General features: G+C 48.6%; 2 protein-coding genes across 2 annotated transcripts; one reads left to right on the top strand and one right to left on the bottom strand.

Annotated features, from left to right (window-relative positions):
• Positions 1–5,218: 5,218 nt before the first annotated feature.
• LOC112893072 (non-canonical poly(A) RNA polymerase PAPD5) lies at positions 5,219–11,187 on the top strand. The gene is made up of 13 exons (XM_025960231.1): positions 5,219–5,818; positions 6,631–6,743; positions 6,816–6,872; positions 7,550–7,645; positions 7,953–8,023; positions 8,139–8,181; positions 8,322–8,402; positions 8,517–8,576; positions 8,865–8,933; positions 9,147–9,244; positions 9,637–9,685; positions 9,779–9,823; positions 10,439–11,187. The coding sequence occupies exons 1-13, from the start codon at positions 5,266–5,268 to the stop codon at positions 10,943–10,945; spliced, it is 1,842 nt and encodes a 613-aa protein (XP_025816016.1). The 5' UTR covers positions 5,219–5,265; the 3' UTR covers positions 10,946–11,187.
• Positions 11,188–11,634: 447 nt separating this feature from the next.
• Positions 11,635–14,001, bottom strand: LOC112893073. The gene is made up of 3 exons (XM_025960232.1): positions 13,800–14,001; positions 13,408–13,698; positions 11,635–13,131 (listed from the first exon to the last, which is right to left on the bottom strand). The coding sequence occupies exons 1-3, from the start codon at positions 13,896–13,898 to the stop codon at positions 11,932–11,934; spliced, it is 1,590 nt and encodes a 529-aa protein (XP_025816017.1). The 5' UTR covers positions 13,899–14,001; the 3' UTR covers positions 11,635–11,931.
• Between the last annotated feature and the right edge of the window lie 12,975 nt (positions 14,002–26,976).

Genomic DNA, 26,976 nt, shown 5'->3' with positions numbered 1-26,976 from the left:
TATCCTTGCACCCGTTATATCAAATGAGCAGCTCTTTTTTTCCCCCTTTTTTTGGGAGGCTTGAATTCTCTCGCGTCTGCTTCCGCGTGTAGAAAAGCGCAATTCTATCGCGAGCCGCGTATCTAACATCTTGCCGATCGTGGGTGACTCGTATGCACGATTAGAGCTGATGTAATTGCTAATGAACCATCGCATTGCTTATCAAAAACGTGGAAATTTACGATGCTTTCCAATGCAGACACTTGCTGACTTGCTTTTTGGGCATGTGCCGTGCTCGCCGCGTCTACCATCTCATTTTGAGTTTCTGATCACGCCTTCTATTAACGCGCAAAGTCCAAGTAGGAACGTTCCTGCTGCAGCGCCGCCGGGATGCGAAAGCTGGAGACTTGGAGTGGATTCGTACTTCCTCTCGGGTACCCGTGCTTTCTAAGAATCGAAATGAAGCTTGCGTTACTAATGAGTACTTACTTGATCCTAAATTATAGTTCAGCATAGATTTGTCCCAAGTCAGGTCGTTTTTTACTTTGCTCATTTTCTAAAACAATATGTTAACATCTATAATACCAATAGTAAATTCACTATCAATACATATTTGATGGTGAATTTCCTAAAACTGAAAGGATGTTGCAAATCTTGGTGCATTTTTCATGTAATTTGATCAAATTTGGAGAGTTATGCCTTAAGACAAAGCTACAGTGAAGTATAATTTGTTGGTTGTCAACCGATTTGGTATTTAAAATAGGTCGACAACCATCAAAACAACAAAGTTAGAGAAGATAATGTTCGCTTGTTCGAGAGAATTCTTCCCCAAGGTGCTAGCGAAAAGCGCACCAAAGCGAGTACGAAATATGCCTTTCGCTTGCTAGCAATAAAATGTCGTGATTTTTATGTTCCTACAAATGAATGATCTCGACTTATTCAGATGTCACCACGGAAAGGAAGACAAAACTTATGGATACAAACGGCAACGAATTCAATACATCCACGTTGATTTCCTCACGAAAATGACCACACTACCTGCTACTTACTTTTTTTTTCTTTTTTTCAGAGCGAAGGCCGCAGAGGGACCTCCCGGACTACCTACTACTTACTATGTTACAAGCTAGGAATATTCACCAATACGTTTCTGTTAGCACACAAAGGTACACATAGAAAAAGCAAGCGAAATGGACCGGCCATTTTTCGGATCACTAACGAAATAATGGGGCAGGATTGGTAGCTAGTTTTAAAAGGGAGTGTACGCTCGAGTCGCCAGGACGCCAATACGAGTATACGACAATGGCGTTTTCCCTTGTCGTTGCAAATTTGAAGGATGCACGGTAGAGGGTGGATCAAGCTGCCCAGACTAGTACAGCTCTGGTTTCCACCGTTTCACCGCTGCCCACCTTGACTAGCGTGGGATCGGATGGTTGGAGGCCGGCCGCGCGCGGATTTCTAGTTGGTGAGCGCGCACCAGGAGGCTTTCCGGCAGCGATCTCCGACAATACTGAACTTTCCTTTTTTGAAACATTTGTTTTCCGTATTTTTCCATTTTAGGAAGTTATAAAGTTATATATATATAATTTTTGCGCATAGTTTTTAATCCTAACTTTTTAAGAATATCTTTTCAGTGAAGTTGTTAGAGAAGTTTTGAACAAAATTTTTAGGTATAATTTGTCCCTTTAATTTTTCAGAATAATTTGTTGGTGATAATCTTTCATCACAAGTTCACATAAAAATAGTGCCAACAAAACTTACGAGTAAAATTATAATAAAAATATCGTCCGTCAGGCTAAGCTGGTGGCAGGCGTTCTAAGGTGGACCCCGCGGAGTGGAGTACGTCACGCGTATCATCCGCCAGCAGCAGCTATGGCGAGCGACGGCTGGATTGGATTTGAGCGCCCGTGCGGCCCTTCCGGAGAATCTTTCTCCGGAGCGCTAGCTAAAATATCTACAAAAACCAAAGGGCTGGGCTGCAAGAGTCGCCGTGCGCCAGTCAGCGGATCGTTGCCCCCGCGGCCGCGGTTCTGCTCCGGCAGACCGGCAGGGCCGACCATCACAGCGCAGGCGCGGTGCCCCCGCGCGGCCCGCGGGCACGGAACCGAAGCTGCCTTGTTTGGTTTCTTTATTCAAACCTCAGCGTCGACAGCGACGGGTGATGAACTGATTGTTCTCGCTAATCACCTGACACGTCTGCACGGAACGCTTCAAACAAAACAGCAGAAGTTTTTTTTTTCCTCCAGCCTCGCCGTTCGCTGCCTGCTGCCGGTTCACGGACGCCAGGAAAGCAGGGATGAGAAGCATCTCCGGTCAGTCGTGTCCCGCCGTCCTCCCGATTCCAGAGGGAGAGGTGGACAAAAAAGAAAGAAGAGAGAAGCATCTCTCTCCCCTGTCCAGATCCCGATCTCCGGCACGGCCGCGCTGGGTGGGCTCCGGTCCACGCTGCCATGTGAGCCGGCGGAGGGCCCCGCGGCCGCGCCTCGGTTTGTTGAGCTGCAACGGCGAGCCCCTCTTTTTGTCGCCCCGCCGGCGTGAGCGGCCGGGGCAGGAAAACGACGGCCGGCGGCGACCCGTCGGACGCGACGCGGGAACGGTTGCTTGCGGGCTCGTGGCCACGCAACCGTGGGCGGTGTGCAGCTGTTACGCCCGGCGAGTCGGTGTTCTGATTGTGAACGAGAAGAATCTGCTTGCACATGTGGCGATCCATCGTCTAACTGTCCGTGACCTATGACTAGTATCTGCTGCTCGGCTAAACTTCTCCGATGACCGGTCGCTACTCATTAGTAATCCCAGGCCGGTAGTCCCTGCGAAAGAGACAGTTCACCGGCAGAGTTCCGCTTCGTTTCGTTTTGTCTCGGAGGCTAAAGGTGATCTTCATACTTCCACCAAGCCCATCTGCACGTATAAATTTTTGCTGAGTTTAGCTGACCAACCCCATCTGCACGTATAAATTTTTGCCCGAAACAGGCATTAATGCGCGCACTGGCGATCCGCCCGGATTGTCGTTTCAGGGCGAGAGTGCCTACACAAAGTACAGGCGCTTTATCTTGATGTTCTTTTTCGAAAAGGAGGGTCATGTGGGTTAGAAAGGGACTCATGTGACCGTGCCGGATCTGATCCCAAACAAAGAAGATGTGCATACAAGCACCCTGCCATTGCAAACAAATGAACAAGTTGATGCGTACCAGATTGCAAGACGCGCTATCTAGGTAGGCACGGCACCATCAACCGTACTACTCCCTTTCAGATCTGACGGCGACGGGGGGTCACTAGATCGGACAGGTCGCAAGATTCCAGATAGGATCATTAGGACCAAGTCTAAACCGAAGATTTAACGCGTAAGACGATGAACCCTGTTTGATCGATGGGCACACCAGGCGCCGTATGAAATCTCTGTCTCCAATTCCAACCCGTCGCATTCAGAGAAAGCGGCTCCGATAGATGTATCTCATGTATACTGTATATGCCTCGACGCGTAGCTGGGCTGATGCCCCAGGATTCTAAGCGAGGAGTCGTGTAAGCTTCGGCGCTAAGATTTGGCGACGCTGACGCGCGCAGTTAATTACTCGGGTGATAGCGTGACGCGCCCCGTCGGCCGTCGCTGTTGCTAGTTTAATTACATGGTACCTTGCACAAGTTTGGGCACGGCGCTCCTCCGGTTTTCGTGGTGGGTCTCGCCCGTTGGGACCCTGACCGTGATGAGATTATAATCATACTCAGCTGCACGGTAACGCCAGCTTACGAGGCCCGAGCGTCACCCATGTTGTGTCTGGCCAATAGACATCTGGGGTGGGCGATGGAAGCCAGTTCAAAGTCCGCTGGGATAATTTTATGGCAGATATATGGGATTCTAATTTCTAAGCAATCCGGGATCCCCATAACCCACGGTACTATTATTTTTTTAAATCTCGACCCATGATACTACTAATATCCTAGGAGGAGACTAACCACCCATGTCCCATGGTATCCAAGTCAAGGCAACTAGGCAACCGGCAGTGGGCTGGTCTGGCTGCCCTGGGCCAGCCACCAGTGTGGCCTGGTCACTGCTGCTGGAAAGGGCAGAGCGATTCGATTCGCCCTGCATATTTGCATCGTGCCAGGAAAATGAAATGGGGGCAAGCACTTTGCTCGTGCTGCGAATTGCCCCCCTGATCGCTTGCTTAGCGCGGGAACGCCGGATCAAGACTCAGCCGAGCAGGGATAGACAAGCCTCGTGAAAAAGAACCCAGCAAGTGGCAGAACATCATTGGGTCCAGGGCATGGCTCATGGCTGTGTGCGCTTGCCGCCGCCGCCCTTTTTGACCCGCCGGGCGTCTCCACCCCCCAGTGCCATGCGAGGGAAAACGAAGCGGGGGAAGGAAATTGACCGTGCAACTTCTCTCGCCGGCGACCGGCGTGCGGATGCATCGCCGCGCGTCGCTCTCGGGTGAGTCTCACTCGCTGGCTGGCCCAAGTGGCGATTGTTTTATGAGAAAGGGATCGCGAGAGCAGTAGCGTGGTTACGTGGACAGTACACTTCATGAACTGCGCGCGCCCAACGGGCCCCAAGTTGTGCAGCGTCATGGCGCTGCCGTTGCCACCTCAGATGTGTTGGGCACGGCCGCACTGCAGCTACGAGGCCAGCTTCTGCGAAGAAAACCTTTCAAGAAAAAAAAAGCTTCTGCGAAGAAAAAGAGCATGTGCTCATGTGCTGTGTATGTATGGCAAATAGGGGCGCGGGTCACCTTATAACAGCATCTGGAGAACAAAACGGTGAATGTTATAATGTACTTTCTTTTGGGTTCCGTGTAGTAATGCTACTACAGTAGATGTGATGGATGTTGTGTATTTCATGAACAATTAAATCAAATCATTTTGTTCTTTTACAGGGAATAACTTGTATTTTATAGCTTTTTTCAGAAGGTGCGATTTTTTAGGGGGTCTACAATTATATTAATATGTAAGGTTGTATATATTATAGATTTTACAGCACTCGTCAACTAGAACTATGTTACATCAAGGTTGGAACTCCATAACAAGAAAAAGCGCTATCATCAGTAGAGCGCGAGCGATGTGAAAAGGTGTGTTTTATAGCGTTGGTACCGGAGCAAACGAGAAAATCTCTCTAGAAATAAAAAAATAAACAGTAGTCCGCTCTCGGCACGTCTGCTGGGCCGCAGATAAATCCTGCAGACCTACGACTTCATTTCCTTCGGTCCGCACCGAAAAAACGCCTGGCAGCAAACTTGCCCGGCCCGTCTCCTTCCAACCAAAACAACCAGCCCCGTATCGCCTGAAGCCCAATCCATGGCTTGCGAAGCGAAGAACGCGGGGCCTCGGCCGCCTACTCCCCGGAAGCGGAAGAAGGGCAAACGAGCCGTCCCCTCCCACGCGCCGCCGACAGAAGCGCCCGCCACCGCAGCCCCAGCCGCCATGGAGGCCGAAGCGGAAGCAGCCGCTACGACGTACGTCTACGACGCCCTCCCGGGGCTGACCCTGGCCTTCTCGCCGGAGGAGGCTCTCGATGACGGCGCTGAGCCCCGGGCGACCCCCGCCGCCGCGGGGCAGGACGAGGATGACGCGACCGCGACCTACGCCGTCTTCCGCAACGAGATAACGGCGGCTGGGGATGCGCTCGTGGACATTCCCGCGGCAGACTTCTTCTCGCTTGACGTCTCCGCCTCTGCCTCCGTCGAGGCCGAGGCCGAGCCGGCCTCTCCGCAGGCCCCGGCATCTGCGGCCGCGGCGGCGACGCCCTCGAGCTCCCGCGCTGCGGAGGAGCAGCCAGCGCAGGGGTCGGAGCGCGCGTGGTTCAGGGGAGGGAGGCGGTTCAGGAGCCCCATGCTGCAGCTACACAAGGGTGAGGATTTTTTTTTTACTGCTCCGGGTAGTGGATTTCTGTTGCTTCCTGCGAAGCTACGTAATTGCTTTGATGAGCTTATAGAGTAAATTTTGAAAGCCTAGTTTAGAATGTGTAGCAGGGTTTGGCTATGAATGTTTGATCTCAGTTTCGGCTTTGCCAGTGGTGTTTTCCTTAGGGATGCACTTTCGATTTTAGGATAATTTGAATTTTGTGGCTCGTTATGTCAAAATGAGTTGTGGCTTACTGTAGTTATTGATGGAATGACATGATCAGAGACAATCTGCATCTGTAATGCATTGAGTGTACTGAATAGCAGAAGAATAGGTGCTTGGGAATTGTGGTAATATACATGTCCAGATTGAAGGCCTGCGCATACCATACCAAGGATCATGGACCTGGACTGTCTACAACCTTCATGATGTTTTCTGTGCCGTTGATGAATAGGTGTAATGGCATCCTTAGAAGTTATTGATTATAAATGATGATTAAAGATAATCTCTGTAGTGGCATTCTTGTATTAAAAATGGAGAAAGTATTAAGAGAAATTGTGATGTTGAATAGTGACTTTTGTTGTTTCAGTGGAGTAAGTAGAAATTTTGTTATATACCATATCAAGGATCAGTCTTATACTTATGGAAAAAGTAGTGAAGCTATGTTATAGAGTTGATCCAGGCCTGCAAATCAAATTTACTTCTAGGACTTGAATTAAATATAACTTGAGATCAGTAAAACCTCATAGCTATATTCATTGCTTCAAGATTGAGAATTTAACTGATGCGGTACTTATAAATATTAACTATTTGCTGCAGAGATTCTCGACTTCTGCGATTTTATCTCACCTTCTACTGAAGAGCAATCTTCACGGACAGCTGCTGTGCAATCTGTCTCCGATGTTGTCAAACATATATGGCCTCAGTGCAAGGCAAGTGAATTCAATTGTGCTTGGTAGCAGATAGCTTTGAACTATTTGGTGATTCCCAGTTTTGCATGGCAGGTGGAAGTCTTTGGATCTTTCAGAACAGGGCTCTATCTACCAACAAGTGATATTGATGTAAGCATTTTCATTTTCTCCTCTTATCTAGATTTCTACCTTGGCATTTCACTTTCCTTCCCTTGTTCTGTATTAGTGGCTGGAGCATAGTGCTTCCTTTGTTAAAACAAAATTCTTCTTCTACATCCTACTACGGGAAAGAGCTGAAGATTTGCTTTCATGACATGTCTTCTAATTCTGTTTTGTACAAAAGGCTAGGCCCTTATTGGTTATAGCTCTTACTATTGATTATTGGATTTAAAGCAATAGCAAGCATTGGTATCTGATCATAAATAAGAATAGATATGAGATAATGGAAAAATAACGAGAGAGGAGGAATGCATATTAGCAGAACAAAGTATGCCTTTTGTCATCCCATTTGCAGAAAAGCAACATAATTGCCTGATAGAGAGTCTAAAGAGTGAGATATGTGGCAGTTAGCACTAGCAATATTAGACCTAGGTTAGATGGACATGCCATGTTTTCATGGACATGTATTCACCTCTTAATTGCACTAGCTAATTTGATATCAAGCGAACAAACTTTGATACCTTCTTTCTTGACAAAGGAAGTTTCTGGGTACGTGGCTTTTTATAAGCTTGCACTTCCATCTTTCACCTGGAAACATATTTTTCATATATCTTCTTTTTTATGAGATGATTACTCATTTATCTGTTCACATTGGTTTATTGCTGCAGGTTGTAATATTTCAGTCCGGAGTTAAGACTCCTCAACTTGGCCTATATGGTCTTGCTAAAGCATTGTCTCAGAAAGGTGTTGCTAGAAAGATACAGGTCCCAGCTTTCACCCTGCTTTAATCTGTCAAGTTAGCATCTCTGCAAGTTCCTTTTCTGGTTTGTGAACTGCATATTACAAAATTTTCTAGAGGATAAAATACTATTTTCTCGACCAATGAAGGAACAACACAATTTTTATCCGTTGAAATGAGCACCTAAAATGATTAGCCGTTTAATTTGGTAGCTACAAAACTCATTTTTTTGGAAGCTATCACCATTCTTTTCTGTGTTTCCACTTTTGTCAACTAGTTGGATACTAAGTTGCTTATTTTGTTGATATGCCAATGCTTTTCTTATATCGCAGGTAATAGCAAAGGCACGTGTGCCAATTGTGAAGTTTGTGGAAACTAAGAGTGGAATAGCTTTTGATATCAGGTTCAGTTTTGTTTTCTCATTTAGTCATACCAATAGTCCTTGCATTTTTATTTTTATTTTCTTTTGTGCCAGACTACCTCTTTGTGTAATATATAATATCCCTTTTCTGTTCCAGCTTTGATATTGATGGCGGGCCACAAGCAGCAGACTTCATCAAGGTACCTGTTCAGATGAAACAACTAGCTCGTCCATTATGGAACACAGCACGTACTCTGTTGAAGCTAACCTATGGCAGATGATTATATGCAGTTTGGTTCACCTGATTCTTTCGACCAATCTCTCTCATTTTGTACTGTAGGATGCTGTGAAGAAGTTACCTGCTTTAAGACCTTTATGTATGATTCTGAAGGTTTTTCTGCATCAAAGAGAGCTTAATGAGGTAAAATTCAACTAAAAATGGTGACTAGTTGCTCATTTTCTTAATTAAAAGGTCGTTATATAGAATTGTTGGGTTGACTCAGATTTCTAGTGACCACTGCACTCTTTTTGGTAGGTCTATTCAGGTGGAATTGGGTCATATGCTCTTCTCACAATGCTGATCACACATCTACAGGTGAAATAAGATTACTGACATGAGCTGTCTATATTTGAAAGTTTCAAAGAAATCCTTAAAAAACAACTGAAAGTGCAATAAGGTGTTTTTTATGACATAGTTAAGCTCTCAAAATAAACCTAATGTATTAAACGAATCAAATGCATTAGATGTAAGCCTTTTTAACACAATTTTCTCAACTGCATCATACTTTCTTGTAGTGTCATTGTTTATTTACTTGAAATCTGCAACGTGAGGATTCATGCTTTCAGATATATTATTTACCACCAAGTATTTATTCTCTTTTAGTTGATGTGGGGTGGGAAAGATATTCTGGGGTATCGTCAGCTCAAGGAGCACAATTTGGGAATTCTTTTGGTAAGTAATACTTTTCTTCTTTATGGACAATTGATATTTTTCACTCATAATACTTTCATATTGGCCCACTGTATACAGTGAGCTTTGCAGCGTCCTACTTTTGAAAATCTTGTTCCTTTTTGTCTTTCTACTCCATTGGAGAAGCATGGTGCTTCACTTTGTGATGAAGATATGGAAGTGACACCACTTATTATTTGCTCCCTTTTTCTGCAGGTCAAGTTTTTTGATTTTTATGGACGCAAGTTGAACCATTATGATGTTGGAATATCTTGCAACTCTGCAAATACCTTCTTCTTGAAAAGTGATAAAGAGTAAGCCAGTGATTTTGCTAGATGGTTTTATGCCAGATGGATAAATCTACTAACTGCTGTGACTGCGATTGGATCATTGTTCGATGGTCCTATTCATCAGTACCTGCTTTCCATGTTTCCCTATATTTTAGGGAATGTTGCCAAACTAGCAATATATCTCTTTTTTTAAGGAATAACATATATCATTTTGATGGTAACTGTTTAAAATGGTTTATTGTTGTTTGTAGATTGTAGTTTGGTATGCAAATTCTGTTAATAATTATTTTTTTTTGTCAGGTGGTAGGTTGAAATTAGTCGCTAAGTTCTAACCCTATTGTTCACACCTAAGTTCCATTTGTTTTACTGGTCCATCTCTGCTGTTCACTGATCCTATCTGAAATATGCTTTTGTAGCTTTATGAATCTTGATCGGCCCCATCTTTTAGCTATACAGGATCCCATGGTAGGATCTCTGTCCAATGTCCATTCTTCACCTAGATTAAATAACTTGAGCATCTTCAGTTGCAAATTTACAGATTCAAATTTTGATGTCCAGGTGCCAGATAATGATATTGGAAAGAATTCGTTTAACTACTTCAAGGTAATTGTTCTATCAAGGTGGACCCGTTGTTCTGTCTCCCATTTTGTCAATCTATGGATATGATGATTTAATTCATTTACTCTTTCATAATGATTACACTTTCTTATAAATAACTATTGATAAAATGCTCTTATCTTAATTTTTTTTGTTTCTTTGCTGGTTCATCATGGAAAATATGCCATGGAATGACATTTTCATGGTATTATCCATTCAAGAATCAGGATTGGCCATGGATGGATGGTTTAGTTTGGTCTCTAGCTGATAGCATCAGTTCCTGACTAGCACTGGGAGCCTACTATTTCTTTTAATGTTGGAATGGATATGCTACTTATCATCACTTCATCAGTTTGAAATAAAGCTTCCTTAAGCAACTGCTAGGTAGTGTACAGATAATTCCCAGCAATCCAGGTCCATATACCCATAGGGTGCTTTTTTCCTTCTCTTGCTACCATCCAGGTTGCTTACACCAAGTCATCTTCCCCCTAATTTGCAATATATATTAACTGACTAGGTATTTGCATTTTACCTATGGTACTATTTCTCTGGAATCTTTTGACATAAGAAAACTTGTGCGTACTGGACTTCTGATGAAGAAAGTCTTTAATTATGCTTTAGGTGAAGTCAGCATTTTCGAAGGCATACTCCGTGTTAACTGATGCAAACTTGATTACAAACTTGGGGCCTAAGAGGAGCATTCTGGGTACCATTGTCAGACCTGATTCAGTTCTCCTTGACCGAAAAGGCTGGAACAACGAAGATAAGTTGCCTGACATGTTAACGGAACCCTGGGAACCGGTAACCCGGCAGTTTGACAGTGAGAATGATGTAGTCTACAATTGGCATGTGATAGATGAGGATGAACCATTGCCCAGAAATAGCCAATGCACATCTGAGGACACTAGCTCTTCCCCATCTAAAAAACGGAAGTCCTCCAAATCAAAACAGAAATCACGAAAGAAGTCGAAGGCTGATGTCTCAGGCAGTAGTAATGCTGCAAATGGGTTCGAAGAGGATAGAGCGTCCAAGCGGGGAGCAGGAAGCAGCAAACGAAGGAAGGGGCCAAGGGAGTACGACAGATTTACAAATACACTCCCACAATACACGCATGTTAGTAGGTGGTAACTTTTATGGTTGCTAATAGCATTTACACTGGTCTCAGAGATCCAGCAGAATTTGACACTGAGAAGAGCATCGTGTTACATTATTGTACACCTGGCGAAGACAGGCTACCGATGATTATTTGAAGCCCCAGTGTATTGTTTGTTTGTCTATCTATTTAACCTCTATCCTTTATGTAACGGATATCAAGCTAAGATCTAGTTATATACTTATATAATTTCAGCATGCAGCAATTTTTTTGGTAATGGTATCTGTGGTGATAATGTATATTCTTTTCTGTTGCATCATTCGGTGATACAAATTCATATTCAAATATTGAGATGCCTTTATTGTTGACTGATGACCTAAATAATTGGATGGTACGAGTAATTTTGTGCTAAAGAATGTACATCAATACTGCCAGATTGCATTTAGTATAATCTGACCTCTAGGTGATAAGATTATCTTTTTCGTTTTGTTTAGAGTGCATAGATCGATAGTTCTGGCCACCCCAAGCTTCAGTGACGTGCTCAATGAATAACTTGAGCATGCTAAGCAACGAAGATGAAACGATGTCAATTTAAATTTCCGGACCACAGTCCACAGCTGTGTCTTCGTTCCATGCACAAAACAAACTAGATCAACAAGTAACTGATTCTGCGAGAAAGCAACAGCTGTTAAAAATCAACGTTAACAACTACCATCTGACAAGCTGATGTAAACCCGTTATATATTCATATAAGAAAGGCATAAAGTTCACCACCGGTTACAAAAGGAGATATGTCCATTAAAAGTGAGGACATATGCCGAAAATCAACACTCAGCTAACCTAGCTTTCTTATTTCAGATTGACCTTCAGCTCAAAAAGACAGAAGGATTTGTTTCAATCTGCTGGCTGATTAAAAAAAAGAGCGCCAGATGAAATACTCGTAGACCTGATGAGCTTCCAACTGAAATATGTATGGTAGTAAGTTGTGGAAGCAGTGAAATGTATGATTGCCCATTATCCATTATGCTGACCAGTCACGTGGGGATGTTACATTGCTGCCAGCATTAAGCTTATCAACCATGGCAGGCTGGGCTGCAGTCACCACTGGGAGTATCTCGACTTGATCCCGTGGGTACCCTACTACACTGGCTGTTTCAACCATATTTCCAAATGGATGATTGTGCACAATTTGCGGTCCCAAGTGATGAAACGCCATAGGAGCAGTAGCTGGAGGTTGAGGCAGAACAGCAACAACAGTTGCAGGGCAGTTAGAAGGGTTCTTGTATGAGGAGCTATAGGTCTGCCCATTTCCTTGAACAGCATAAGATGCAACACTACAGTGACTGGGCTGGCTTGGTTGAGGACAGGGGCCCTGGCTGTGTGCCTGCAGCGACTGTGGCTGCTGCTGCTGGATATTATGATCAGCCACTGGAAGCAAAATTGTGTTGCCTTGGCCATAAAATGAATGGGCGACTTCATGATGCTTCTGCTGCGGCGAAGAGTATGGAGGCTGCACAGCCACACTTCTTGAAATCGTATCAGAGTTAGCATTGACAGGCTTCTGGGAACAGTATGAAGGATACAAGGGCGTGACTTGAGGAGCACTCTGAGACTGAGGAGATGACGATTGTTGTTGAACAATCTGGCGCGGAACTTGCTGAATGATGTATTGCTGCTGTTGCACCATGGGCTGTTGGGAATGCCATGTGTGTGAATCAACCTGCTGGGTAGGCATCTGGGGCCCATGATTCTGTGGTTGAGGGTAGAATTCAGTTGAATGACTAGATTTCTGGGGTAGCTCAACCGCAACCCTGGCTTCAGGATTCTGGACAAGTGGCTGCACAACTTGAACCAAAGGTTCCTCTGTGGATTTGGTATGATCCTGGCTTTGCACATAGTACACAGGAGCTTGGTTCAGCTGCTGCTGGTCATGCTGCATGCTCAATGAGACCGGCACCAGGTGCTGCAGAACGAACCCGTTGCTGCTTTGGACCTGGACCGCAGGGGATTGCATCCCATTAACTTGGTGAATCGGCAAAAGGGCAACCTCATGCTTCCGGACTTGTGTGTCGTGGTCGTTTTCCCTTGGCGCGAGCATGGAGAAACCAGTGGCTTCACTCTTCTGAGAAGGCACCTCATGTGCTATTTGAAGTTTGCTCAGTTCTTTCGGAGTTTCAGCTAAATCTTGCCTGTCCTGAAGGATCTGCACAGATTTGTGGACCTGGCGACCAAAATGTAGATCTAATTATCAAAGATGCTATGTAAATCTCATCCAGGGACAGTGAGTTGACTCCACGGATTGTACAATCGTGCGGGGAAACAAACAAACTGTAACTCCTTAGGCATTGTACACCAAACATAAGTGGAATTCCAAATCTCACTGTTACATTTGAAGTTTGAACTATCCCGCAGCATTATGGAAATAAATCACTACTCCGGGAACCAATCGGTGCACCCATGTGTTCCCGGATCCGAGACGCAGGGAGCAGGCACGCACCTGTCTGAGGTTCTTGTCGATGCACCTGAAGTTGGCGGTGCTCTCGCTGTGGTAGTCCATGACGTCGCTGCGCAGCTCCCCGATGGACCTCTCGAGCTTGTAGCAGTAGAGCTCGAGCTGCGAGAGCCGCCCGCCGATGCCGTCGAGCGAGTGCAGCAGCGCGTCGGCCTGCTTCCGCATGCACTCCTCGACGGCCGCCATGACGGCGTCCTTGGGGTAGAAGCCGCCGTCCTGCTGCGGCTGCAGCGGCTGCGCGTAGACGCCGACGAACGCCCGGCCCGCCCTCTCGTCCTGCGAAACCAACCAACATAGCCGTCTCTCGCTCGCTCTCGGAGGCCGAGGGAAAAAAATCGAAATCACGAGGCCGCGGAGCCGGAGCGAGCGCGGCGTACCTCGCGGCGGCGCGGGTGGTCGAAGGAGCAGCGCGCGTCGGGGGGCAGGCCGAAGGCGCCGGAGACGGAGGCGGCGGCGGGGCGCGCGTGGGAGGCCATGCGTGGGCTAGGGTTTTGGGCCGGTGCAGTGGGGCGGGGTGGGGTGAGGGGGAGCCGGGAATCCGAAGCGGGAGGAGGAAGGGGCGGGGAAAGAGAGGGAAGGAGTACAAGTTAAGAGCAACTCCACTCTATATCTCTTCTTGTTGCCAGGAACACAGATTTTAATGAAAAATATTCTCCAATAACTTCTTTCTTTAAATGGTTATTCAAATATAGCTATTCTCCATTTCATATTTATCGGTAGCAAAATATAGATAATAAAAATAACTTGAGTGTAAATAAAATATAAAGAGTTGTTGGAGAGGAAAAATATACAGAAAACAACTTTTATGCAGAAGCCTCTCCAAATTTAGAAAAATCTAGTTAGAGAAGCTGTTGGAGGGTATTTTTTCATCAAAATCTCTGTTCCTAGCTATAAGGAAAGATATAGAAAGTTTTTTGGAGTTGCTCTAAGCAGGAAAAAAGCAGCACGGTAATGTAAAACCGCCTGGTAGTAGTAAACAGAGTGTGTGTGAGAAGATCAGGAGAGGTAAAACATATAAAGGAAGTGGAAACAGAGGAGGAGGCAAGCAAAGCGGAGCGGAGGCGAGAGCGGTGGTGGGGCTGTGCCCGTGGAGTTCGAGGCGGGGGGGGGGGGGGGGGGGGAATAAAAATGTGGGCACCGGGCAGCGCCGAGCAAGTGGGGGGAGGGAGCGTGGTGGATGGACCTTGGGACCTTGGAGAGCGAGACGCGCGGCCGAAGCCGCCGAGCTCCAGAGCGTAGCGCCCCACCCCACCCCCCCCCCCCCCCCACCGGGGTCCACATGCGGGGCTTGTGAGGAGATCTGGCGAAATCTGGTGGCGGGTGTGGCGCCGCGCCACCACGCTGCGCGAGCTGGCGTGGGATTCAGCGGTGGCGGTGGATAGGGGGGTGTCCGGCCGGGAGGGTGTGGGCTTGTGCACCGAGGCCGAGAGGGATACCGACGTGCCCGCGCCCGTGCTCGGCGGCTGCTGGCCACAGTGGTCAGTTCAGCTGGCGCGGGTGGGGATTGGATGCCGGGGGCGACGCGATCGGTTCCCGATGACGGGTTTGTCCGGGGGTGCCTCCGTCGCTGTCCGCCTCGTGCGCCATGTGCGGGATTAACAACTGAACGGATCAGGCACGGCCGGGCAGGGCCTTGCATTGCACAAGGTTACTGTGGTTCCAAGTTTCCTTTGGTTGGTGGTTGGTGCCTTGGAAGATGGTGACCAGGTCTCATTGGCTCAATCCACCACAGCAGTTATTTTTTCCGTACAAACTTGAGCCTTTCACTCCCCGATTCGCCCTTGGGCTTTGGCCACTGCGCGGAAACTTTCATGCCGTTCAAATGCAGAATTTCGAGAAAATACTAGTATTTTGTTAACCTTGCCCACGGCATTTTCGTTTACTTTTGACATATCTGGATTGACATTTGCATACAGCTATATTTGCGCACAACACCTGTGTGGCTATGCATGTACACTGTCCCTTGTGGTGATAGCTTTTTATCCAAGTAATTAGAACCCTCGATCCTGTGTTGATGTGCTTCAGTGAGTTAATTATATAGAAAGAATATAGCGCTACGTGCAGCGATGTTGTACGTAGTAGGCTAGTAAAATTAGTACAGCAGCCGGTGGAATGTTACGTCCGGTTTTTAAAACAAAAACTGAATAAATAATTATATGTACGTCAGGATCAAGTTCGTACATATAGCGATATTATAATAGAATAATGAGCGATATTATAATAGAATAATGAGTAATAATATTAAGAAAAAAGACTTACAATGACTAAAAGCCTATCAGAAATACACAGTTTATCCTGAAAATGCAGGCTTCACATTTCACAGGCAATCGATCGGGGTTGCATACGCTTAGAACTCAGTAACATCTTCAGCAAACGTCATAGCAACTTCCTCGGGGGGCTTCGTCGGGGCTTCAGCTAGACGTGGTGCAGCTCCTGGTCACGTCTGCTTGGGCCGCGGTCGATTGGGGTGGCCGAAACGGCTCAGCGGAGCACATCGATGGTGCTCGGCTCCGGTGATCTGCTGTGGCGCGTCGAGCAAGCGAGCGAGGAGGCGCGCGGCACGACGAGGGGTGAGGGCAAGGTCGCAGCAGGGGGGAGTTAGAAGGGGCGGCGCTGCTGGTCATCGCACGCAGGGGAAGGCGTGCGTATAGGGTGAGGCACGACGGCTGGGGCGTGCGGAGCACGCAGGGGGTGGACACCTAGGACCGACGGTGCTGGATAAGAAATGGGGGGGGGGGGGCTGCAGCAAGGAGTCGATGGGGAGGCCTGGTGTGTGTATCATGGCTGAGTTGGGGTCGGCTCCTCGGTCTGGTTCGGTGGGGAAGACTGAAACGGTTCGCCTCGACGCGGGGAAGCTCGTGGAGGCCTCGGATTATTCCAGGACATCGGGGAAGCGGCGGAGCTAGGCTCGGTCAGAGATATAGAAAGAGAGGAATTTGGCCTGAGAGGGAAAGAAAACAAGGAAAAAATAAATGAGGGAAGGAATATAAGGAGAAAAAGATGAGAAAATTTAATCCTAAAATTTTTAGAAGAAAAATCTTAGAGACGGTTTGGGCACGAGAAGTCCAACTAAAATACTTAGAAATCATAAAAAACATTCTACAAGCTTCCAAAGATTGGATTTACTCTAGAAATTTGAGAATAAAAGCCATCAAATTCTCAAAATGTCTAGAGTATAGATAAATTTATTCAAAAAGATATTTATATTCCAAAATTGAAATTTTGAGGTGTGACATAAAAGAATACCAAATTCAAAGCCAACCCGTCCACCTAGTAGGTTGTAATGGGGGATGATGCGACCAAAAGTCCATTCAGGAAGCATGATCGACTAGGAGGCCACATCTAAAAGTAGCCTAAAATGCATGTTGGGGGTTTTTTTTACAAGGATCCATCTCCCCTGCCCCGCTTTCGATGCAAAGTGTAAAAAGGCCGCATTCTTTTGCTGTACATTGAGCATTATCTGAAGTTGTGCGTCGAATGTCAATTTGCTAGGTTAATATCATGATAGGGACAGGACAAGGAGTCGTACTGTCATAGTGGTACAATGGAGGAGGTACTACAGTACTTAACTGAATTTAGTACAACTCAACCTAAGCTAATGACAAAATAAATAAAAAGTTTGATGGCCACATGCTTAATAATGCTTAATAAGATATCCCTTCCGTTCTGAAATGCAGATCGTTTTAGTTTTTTTTTCTAAATCAAATATCTTTAATTTTGATCAAATCTATAGAAAAATGTATAAACATCTCTAGTACAAATAAATGCACTAACAACACATATTACGTTGTGGATTTAACAGATTATTTTGATGCTGTAATGTTGGTGTATTTTTTATAAACTTGATCAAAACTAGAAAAACGACTTACATTTTAAAAATGAAGAGTGTCGATACATACAGACAGGGGTACCTCCTGTTAATGTGTCCAGCCTGAGGGGTGCGAGGTTATCCGTAACCTCGCACTAAGCCTTTGGGTGACGGGACGTACGGTCCGGGCCTGACAGCTGGGGTCACGGTCTCCGAACCTTACCCCGTGCTCTAGCAGGACCGGCGCCTCCACGTGCCCACAAGGATAAGGTGCTCAGAAATGGCCACCGCGTGCACGAACCACCGCGGGGTGGTCCGGTACCGCCACGTGGGGAAGCCGGACCCCCAGGGGGGCCTGTGCACCTGGGCCGGCCTCGGGGGCCCGGACCTCCCTTCCGTCCGGGGAGGAGGTCCGAAACCGCCACGTGCCCGTGAGGAAGCGGCTGCTAAGCCAGCTCTGCCATGTGTCCGGTGGCAGCCAGCCTTCTGCGGGACGCCAGCCCAACTACCGCATTAAATGCGGGTAAGTGGGGTGCGCGTGCCCGGGTCAGGGCGTGGGCTGTCCACTGACACATCGGGCAGGTATGCTGACACCACAGTAAGCCCGCTAGTTACCAAGGCGGCGCGTCACATCACCACACTGCGTACGAAGGCGGGCGGCATGTAGTCACATCACAGTGCCGCGCGCGTGAGCAAAGGGTAATTATGATCTGCTGCAGGAGGGCTGCAGCGTGCGTTGCTACAGTGTGCGTGGAGGCTACATCACGGCAGGTCAACATAGCCCCTTCACTTGTCAGCGGGAATTGATCCAATAGTGACAGCACGTCTTCCACTGTGCATGTCCGGTGAGACGGCACATGACCATACCCTGATAGAGGATATGCACATCGACTTCCCGATCGAGGACTACAGGGAGGAGCCGAAGAGGAAGATTTTCGAATCTGTGGTATTAAAGGCTCCAATATATACGTATGTTGCCGGGTCCACCTGTCAGGATCCCGCTCGGTGTACGCGCTTCCCTTGAGCCTATAAAAGGGACAGCGCACACGTTAGAATACTAGTTCTATCAAGCTTTACAGACACTCACAAGCTTCTCATAAGCTCTCACAAGCAATACAACACATAGTGGACGTAGGGTTTTATGCTCCGGTGGTCTGAACCACTCTAAATCCCTTGTGTGCTCTCCGTGTTCATACTCCTCTTGATCTAGCGTACCTTGGCTTCCCCGAAACTCATCCTAAACTAGGATTAGATGGGTGCATTCCGCCACCTGGCTGGAGATTTCTTACGACAAAGAGAGTACTTGACAATAACTTGCTAAACACAAGGGAGGACACTATATAGAACGAGATGAACTAGTTCTCAAATAAGTGTAAGATGGTGCTATGCCGGTGTGCCATTGGTCCTTTCACCCTGCCGAAAGTCGACTCGGTAGCAAGTGGATAATGAGCTTCCTATAACAGAAGGCTAAAAACATTTGAATGGAAGGGACCCGTCACCCATGCTACCAGTGTAGTGCGTTTCAAACTGCCATTCCCCAAGTGCATGCAAGGTCGGCATCATACACTGAGCCCATGATGGAACACTGCATCATCAACCAACAAACAAAACCTTTTGCATTGGCAGTTGATGGCGGTTGGGAAGTGCATCACATCATATGATCCCAGTTGCCTAGTGGCCACGGAGTCAGCGAGGGGATCGGATGGCATCCAGATCGGGCGCCTTTTGGACCGACCGGTGCGAGGCGCGCGGCAAACGGTTTTCGCGGTTGTTGGCGGCGGCAAATGGCCCGACAAATTCCTTGCTTTGCCCATACTTTAACGCTTCCCGGCAGCCACAACTTGGCACCGACCCACTGTTCCACCCATCGATCTATCCTAGCTAGCTAGGCAGAGCAAAAGCAAAAAAGACTCTTGCGCCAGTTTTTTATGTCTCGAGATTCGTGCCCCCCCCCCCCCCCCCCCCGGGCGCCGGCTACTTGACGTCTTTGATCAGTTGTTTATGACAGTAGCTACGTCTTCGATCAGTTGTTTACGACAGTAGTTAAACTGATGCGGATCGTCCGATATATTCTAGACAATATTTGGGCCGCATTATGTAGTTGTGGATTACTGTCCTGAGTTCAATTTTTTTATTCCATTTTCATGCATTGGAATCCTGATTAGTTTAAGTAAATCCATCGAACCGCGCGGAGTACGGGCTTTTAAGAGATATAAGTACTAGAAATATATGAAAAATTAGAGCCATAACTCATATTCAAAATTGCTTACTTTCATATCTCTCTAATTTGTTAAACATTTTAGCACAACTACATTAACCTACATATATACTTATCTTTATCCGGTTGTGAGTTGTGGCAGATTTTTGTTAGCTGATTTAGACGAAGATTAGGGGATTAATTTTTGTATCGTGTCTCGTGAGAATTAACGTGGAAACTTCAATTAGTTGCCTAGAAAAATCTCCAATTAATGATCGTAAGATTAGACGAGTTACGGATGGAACCCATGGTCTAATTAACTTGCATCTCTAACGATAATGATAGCTTCAGCCACGCCGATCATGTAAGTATTGACGTATATATACTAGAGGTCTCATGTCCACAGTACAAATAACAAGAAAAAAAATTCAGATTTAGCAAGTATTCAGCGTCAGGAAAAAAAAACAGATCAACAAGTACACCAAAAGACACCAAAATCTCCATTCATTCGTTCAGCAGTCCTGTTATCCACACACACACACACACGCAAACACACTTAAAAAACTCCAAAGGCGCCTTGACCTTCGGTTTATTATCCATATACATGACACTATATGCCTTCCAAAAGACATATAAGCAAGCCACGCAAAACGCCACGTGATCACGTGACTCCCGGCAAAGCAGAGGTAGTAGGAGGATCCGATGCAGGGATCAGTGATGCTGAGGGTCCGGCCCTCCGGGGCTCAGCCTCTTGGACCCGGCTACGCTGCCGTCTTCTTCCCTGGCAGCCTCGTCACCTGCTGGCACCAGCGGTGCCGCCACTTCCCCCTGAGACTGCAGACGGCGGCCCGTCGTTGCCAATGCCGCCACGGCCACGGCCGCCTCTCGCCCGCTCCCCACCAGCGGCCGCGCCGCGGCGGCGCCCTGAGAGCACACGGACGCAGCCAGCGCCGCCAGCAGCAACGCGCTCGTGACAACAACGCCGAGGTTCCTCGCCATCCAATCGGTACGGTGACGGCCGGAGCTGCTGGCAAGGGGTTAGGTTCAGCTAACAAAATTGCTTGGTTACGTTAGTTATGCAGCGGTGTCAGCTGAGCCGTGTGTGCTTGTGCGCAAGTGTCGACTTCCAAGTGTGGCACGCGGCAATGCAGAGCTCGAGCGGCATTATATAGGCGCCATGGTGATCGTCGAGGTGATCGACGACGAGGGCAAGTTTCTGCCTTTCTTATACACGTCGCGTCATCGTCGACGTAGCCTTCGTCTCAGTGGTCCTAGAGCTCGTGCAGATCGAGTCTGCGTATGATGCCACGGAGCAGAGGGCCGATTGGGTCACTCGGCCGTCGGATCCGGCGCTCGATCGAGGCTATATGGAGTAGGAGTTCATGTTGGGCTTGGCTGTGCAAGTAAATTAAGCTCCGCCCTCTGATTAATTGGATGAGCTCGAGTGGAGCCTTCCCGAGTTGGGGCCTCGCGCGAACGCGGGGATTCGACGATGACGCCCGATACGGTAGTTGGAGACGGATCTCCAGAACGAAGCAGCTTGATTGGAGATTTGGAGTGGTATTAGTAATGCGATCTTCCGTGGTACGACCAAAACAGGGAGTTACAGGCAGGACCTCTCTGTCTGTTACTAGATTATGCACAGTTGCTCTTACATGGCAGCTTTGTCCTCGTCGAGTCACACAACACACATGATCAATGGCATCAAACTTAAGGTCCCCTTGGAACAGCGCTGATGCAGCCATCACTAGGGAATGCAGCATGAAGCCAATAATTAGCTATGGGTCGAGCCATGCCAAGCCACTTCACCTGGATCAGACAAGTCGTGATAAAAACTAGCTGGCCTGTCCAGTAGCCTCGTGGGCCTAGCACTAAGGCCCACCGCCCACCACGTCAGGGCAAAAACAAGTGTATCACAGGGAAACACGTTTCCAGTACCAATTTATTACTCCCTCCGTTCTAAACTGTTAATCATTCTGACAAATTTAGATACATAATTTTTATTATGAATCTAGATATAGCGTTTATCTAAATGCATAGAGTTGTCAAAACGACCTACAATTCAGGACAAAGTCAATATAAATCTTAAGTCATATGTTACGTATCCTCTGTAGTAAAACAAATAAATATTTTTCAATATGGTTCTTTATTTATTGAACTAAGAACATGCTCGTGTTTTCCTTTAAACCGCAATACATGGAGATTTAGTTGATTTTGTGGTTGGTGCCTTGCATGGAGAACAGGCCATATGGAAACGGGGGGTTCCCACAGCCAATGCGCAGGGCTGCGGGAAACTCCAGCGAGCCGAAGTGAATGTGTCGTCTGAGCTCGCGAGACTGGAGGCGTCGGAGATGGAGGCCATCCGATTGCTGGGATGATGGATGCACAATTTTTTCCCTACGGACGGCGTCAAACCGTTGGTTCCGGAAATAGCCGGCAGCTAAACTTATTTGAAGTGTGTATCACGCGTCGTGATCGGATGTGGTCTAGCACATAATGACTCAAGATTTATACTGGTTCAGGCAAAATGCTCTACGTCCAGTCGGGGGTTTGTCGTTTATATTGCTTGAGCCTAAGTGCTCGAGAGAGTTTGGGAAGTTAAAGCTTTAAGTGGAGGATGTAATAAATTGTCTCTGGTTCAAATCTACCGAGAGATCGGCTTCTTTTCTAGACTTCTAGGTGAATGACTATCCCTTTTATAGTCTAAGGGAGGCCTTCTTTACCCTAAGAGGAGAAAAGTGAGGTAGAGAGAGAGAAAGTCCCGAGCCCCACCGGTCGGGGTCGTCTACTCTGTCAGTTGGGGCCGCCAACCTTGTCAGCCAGAGCCCTCCAGCGACCACCGTCCAAGCTCTGCGTCGTGGAGTGGCCGTCTTGTCTCGTCTCTGTGCGTCGTGCTTTGTCAGTCGGGGGCGGGCGGGCGCTGATAAGTACGGTATGGCCGTCATGCCCTGTCCCCGGCACCACACCCTGTCACTCCATCGTGTCACTCTATCGTGACGGAGGCGTGCCCACGGATTATGATGGCGTTATGCCCCATCCCTTTGCGAGGACGGGCAGGTGGAATAGTACCCTCCTACCGCCACAGCAGAGGGGCCTATAACCCCCGTGGAGGGCGTGGTTGGCCGTGTACAACAAGTTGACCCCGAGACACATTCTTATCCTTCGTATCTACTCCTAAGGTCCGCTGGTAAGCTGGGTGTGGCCTCTCGACCAGCCTGCCGATCGGGGAGGAGGGCACGTGTAAGATGAAATCCGGTCAAAGTCCCTGGTCGGCGTCTTGGTAGGGATCGAGCCGCCGACAGTTCCCACAGTCAAAAATTTGGGCTTCGGTCATCCCGACATAGTTGTCGGTCGAGGTTGTGAGCCGAATAGTCCAGATGAAGTTGTTGCTCTATACATGCGTACGGATGCTTGTTCCGTACGTGGCCTTGAATTGGTCAACGAGAGGTGTCCGCTGGGAACCCCGGATCCATGGATCCGTCACTTGTCAACAAGAAGTGAGTCCGTTGGGGAATCTGCTTCCCAGGACCTGTCACTCGCCATTCCATAGCCGACTACCTCCGCGTCCGCCTCACCCTCCCGTCGCCGTCCGCCTCCACCCCCGCCGTGCGCTCGTGGCCGTCGTCCGCCTCCGCCCCGACCGCGCGTGCCTCGCCGCCGTCCGCCTCCGCCCTGGCCGCCTGTTCCTCGCTGCTGGCGGCCTCCGCGTCAGCGTCGCCCTCCCGCCGCCGGCAGCGCCGGCCACGCGTTGGCTGCCTCCGCGCCGGTGGCGCTCTTCCGCTGCCGGCCCCCATTCGCCCTCGCGAGGACAACACCGGCAAAAAGCGGGAGGAGCCTGGCACTCCCGAACGGCTCCTCTGGAGAGCGGTATTTGGGACGCTTCGGATGCGGAGCTGTTTGGTGTGCCTGTGTTTGGCAGGGCTCCGACTGAAGCCGGCGGAGAAGCCGTTCAAGGAGCCCTGACAAAGAGGGCCATACTACGCGCTCTCTTGGTACCAGGATGTGACGAGGCGTGGTCCCCACCCGACATAGCTATACGGGGAGTCGGGGACAATGCATTATGCGAGCATTCTATTGGCTCGCATGGCTTCCACGACATAGGAATTGCCCAAACAGGGAGAAAGAGAGAGACGAAGTAGCTGCATAGGCCCAACTAAGGTTTATCCGCCTGCGATTGCCTCGTATAGAAACATGCCACTACTAGAAAAAAAAAACCTGCCGAAATTTTTCCCTGCGTCCATGACTCGCGGTTGGTTCACGAGCGACAGCCATACGCATTATCCATTGACGCATGCGTGCACGCTGCTGATGTTTTATACGCTAGCTCGCTCGTTAGTCGTTACCTGACCATCATCCAGAGGTCGATCACACAACATCACGAAGTCTGCAGCCACTAGCTAGCTCGCAAGTCCCGACTCCCGACCGAGATTGACCGAGCCATGACTGCCTTTGCGACGGCCACCAGCCCCGACCTTTCCGTCGAGCCGGCCATCATGGCGAGAACAACTGCCGTCCCGGTCGTGGACCTGTCGTCGCCGGGCTCCGCCGGCGCCGTGGCCAGCGCCTGCGGCAGGCTCGGCTTCTTCAAGGCGGTCAACCACGGCATCCCCGCCGGCCTCTTGGAGAGGCTCGAGGCCGAGGCGCTGGCCTTCTTCTCCCTGCCGCAGAACGACAAGCTGCGCACCTCCTCCGGCGCGCCGCTCGGGTACGGCCACCGGAGGATCGGGCCCAACGGGGACCTGGGGCTGCTCGAGTTCCTGATGCTCTCCATCGGCTCCAACTCTATCGCCACCTCGGCACTGCATCCTTGTTGTTCGGTCTTGGCAGCCAGAGGCTTGACAGCCCGCCGCCGCATGCCCGCATGTCCACGCCACGCGCTGCAGCCCGCCTCTCCTGGCACCGTCACGCACCTCTCCCCTCGCCGTCGCGCATGCATCCCCACGTCGCGGCCGCTGCTTACCCCTCCACCTGCCGGTCTATCTCCCGGGTGCCGGGTGTGCGGCGGTGATCCATGCATGGAGGTATCGCCACCTGCGGCAGAGCAGCTCCCGCGGCGGAGCACCTGCCGGAGACGTCCCCCAGGGAAGCACTCGACGTGGAGGATCCGTGTCCCCGATGAGCACCTGCCGGTCTGTCTCCCGGGTGCGGCGGCGACCGGCGATGGGGAGCTCCTGTGCAGGTGCTGTTGTAGTTGGAGAGAAAGTGAATTGAGGTGCTTGTGCAGGTGCCGAAGAGTAGCAGTGCTGAAGAAGCCCAGTGAATTCATATTAGAAACATATTGACAATGGAATTTTGAGGATTGTTGCCATTTTGCTACAATGTCAGTGGAAAAGTAGAGGATAAACAAGGGCATTTTCGTCCATTTGAGTGCTTGGAAAATAGAGAAGGAATTAAAAAACAGGGAATAAGGGATAAGGGTAGGAAAATCAAGTTGTCAATGTTTTAAGTGGCAAATTTGCGAAGCCAATGTTTATGATCGTAAAGTTGCGAAGCCCAACGTTTCTGATGACAAAAATCCAATTTTCTCCTGGGCGGTGGTGGGGGCGGGACAGGTCGACTTCTGGTGAAGGATGAGGAGATCAAGGACAGATGGCGAGAATACTTCGACAAGTTGTTTAATGGGGAAAATGAGGGTCCTACCTTCGAGTTGGACGACTCATTTGATGATACCAACAGACGCTTTGTGAGGAGGATTCAGGAGGCAGAGATCGGGGAGGCTTTGAAGAGGATGAAGGGAGGTAAAGCGATGGGTCCCGATGGCATCCCCATTGAGGTGTGGAGATGCCTGGGCGAGAGGGCGGTAGTATGGTTAACTAAGCTTTTTAACCTAATTTTCCAGTCAAACAAGATGCCAGAGGAATGGAGGAGAAGTATATTAGTACCGATCTTCAAGAATAAGGGAGATGTTCAAAGTTGTACTAACTACCGGGGGATTAAGCTGATGAGCCATGCGATGAAACTTTGGGAGAGGGTTATCGAGCATCGCCTAAGAGGATTGACAAGGGTGACCCAAAACCAGTTTGGGTTCATGCCTGGGAGGTCGACCATGGAGGCGATTTTCTTAGTACGACAGTTGATGGAGAGATATAGAGAGGAGAAGAAGGACTTACACATGGTCTTTATTGACCTAGAGAAGGCGTATGATAAAGTACCGAGAGACGTCATGTGGTGGGCTTTGGAAAAACACAAAGTTCCAACCAAGTATATTACCCTCATCAAGGATATGTACAAGGATGCGATGACTTGTGTTCGAACATGTGATGGCGATACCAGTGACTTTCCAATTAAAATAGGACTACATCAGGGGTCAGCATTGAGCCCTTATCTATTTGCTTTGGTGATGGATGAGGTCACAAGGGACATACAGGGTGATATCCCTTGGTGTATGCTCTTTGCTGATGATGTGGTGCTAGTTGATGAGAGTAGGGTAGGGGTTAATATGAAGTTAGAGCTGTGGAGACACACGTTAGAGTCGAGGGGTTTCAGACTGAGTAGGACTAAGACCGAGTATATGATGTGCGACTTTAGCCCGACTAGGCATGAGGATGGGGACGTTAGCCTCGAAGGTCAAGTGGTGGCCAAGAAGGATACTTTTCGGTATCTAGGATCAATGCTTCAGAAAGATGGAGACATTGATGAAGATGTTAGACATAGAATTTCAACCGGGTGGTTGAAGTGGCGGCAGGCTTCGGGCGTCCTCTGTGACAAGAAGGTGCCACAGAGGCTAAAAGGTAAGTTCTATAGGACGGCGATTCGCCCAGCGATGCTATACGGTGCTGAATGTTGGCCTACAAAAAGACGACATGTCCAGCAACTGAGTGTAGCAGAGATGCGTATGCTGCGTTGGTTCTGCGGGCATACAAGAAGGGATAGAATCCGGAACGAAGAGATTCGAGATAGGGTCGGGGTGGCACCTATCGATGAGAAGTTGATTCAACATCGGTTGAGATGGTTTGGACATGTACAACGGAGGCCTCCCGAGGCGCCGGTGCGTAATGGAGTTCTAAAGCGGGGCGATAATGTAAAGAGAGGTAGAGGTAGACCTAGACTAACTTGGGACGAGACGGTTAAGAGAGACCTTAAGGAGTGGAATATCGCTAAGGAATTAGCTATGGATAGGAGCGCTTGGAGATTAGCAATTAATGTACCTGAACCGTGACCTTTGTTACTTTTTGTTTAACCCCTAACCCTTCCTTTGGCTTGTGTACTTTTTGTGTTTCTTATTCTTGTTTTCTGTGGGTTTCATCTCTAGCCTACCCCAACTTGCTTGGGACAAAAGGCTAAGTTGTTGTTGTTGTTGTTGTTGTTGCGGTGGTGGGGGCGGGGGCGGGGAGCGGGCGCGGCTGTCTGCGATATACTTCGGCGCGCCGGCGCCGGCAGAGAGGATCATGTCGGTGCCGGAGCTGATCGGGGACGGGGAGGCCAGCCGGTACCGGAGCTTCACGTGGAGGGAGTACAAGGCTGCCGCCTACGGGAGCGCTCGCCGACCGCCGGCTGGATGGCTTCCAGCTCGACGCCCAGGGATCGCCGACGACGATGCATGATGAGC

This window comes from Panicum hallii, chromosome 5, assembly GCF_002211085.1.
Source record: "Panicum hallii strain FIL2 chromosome 5, PHallii_v3.1, whole genome shotgun sequence".
NCBI lineage: Eukaryota > Viridiplantae > Streptophyta > Magnoliopsida > Poales > Poaceae > Panicum > Panicum hallii.
The sequence above is the reverse complement of the archived record's forward strand: the minus strand, read 5'-3'. Positions and strand labels throughout refer to the sequence as shown.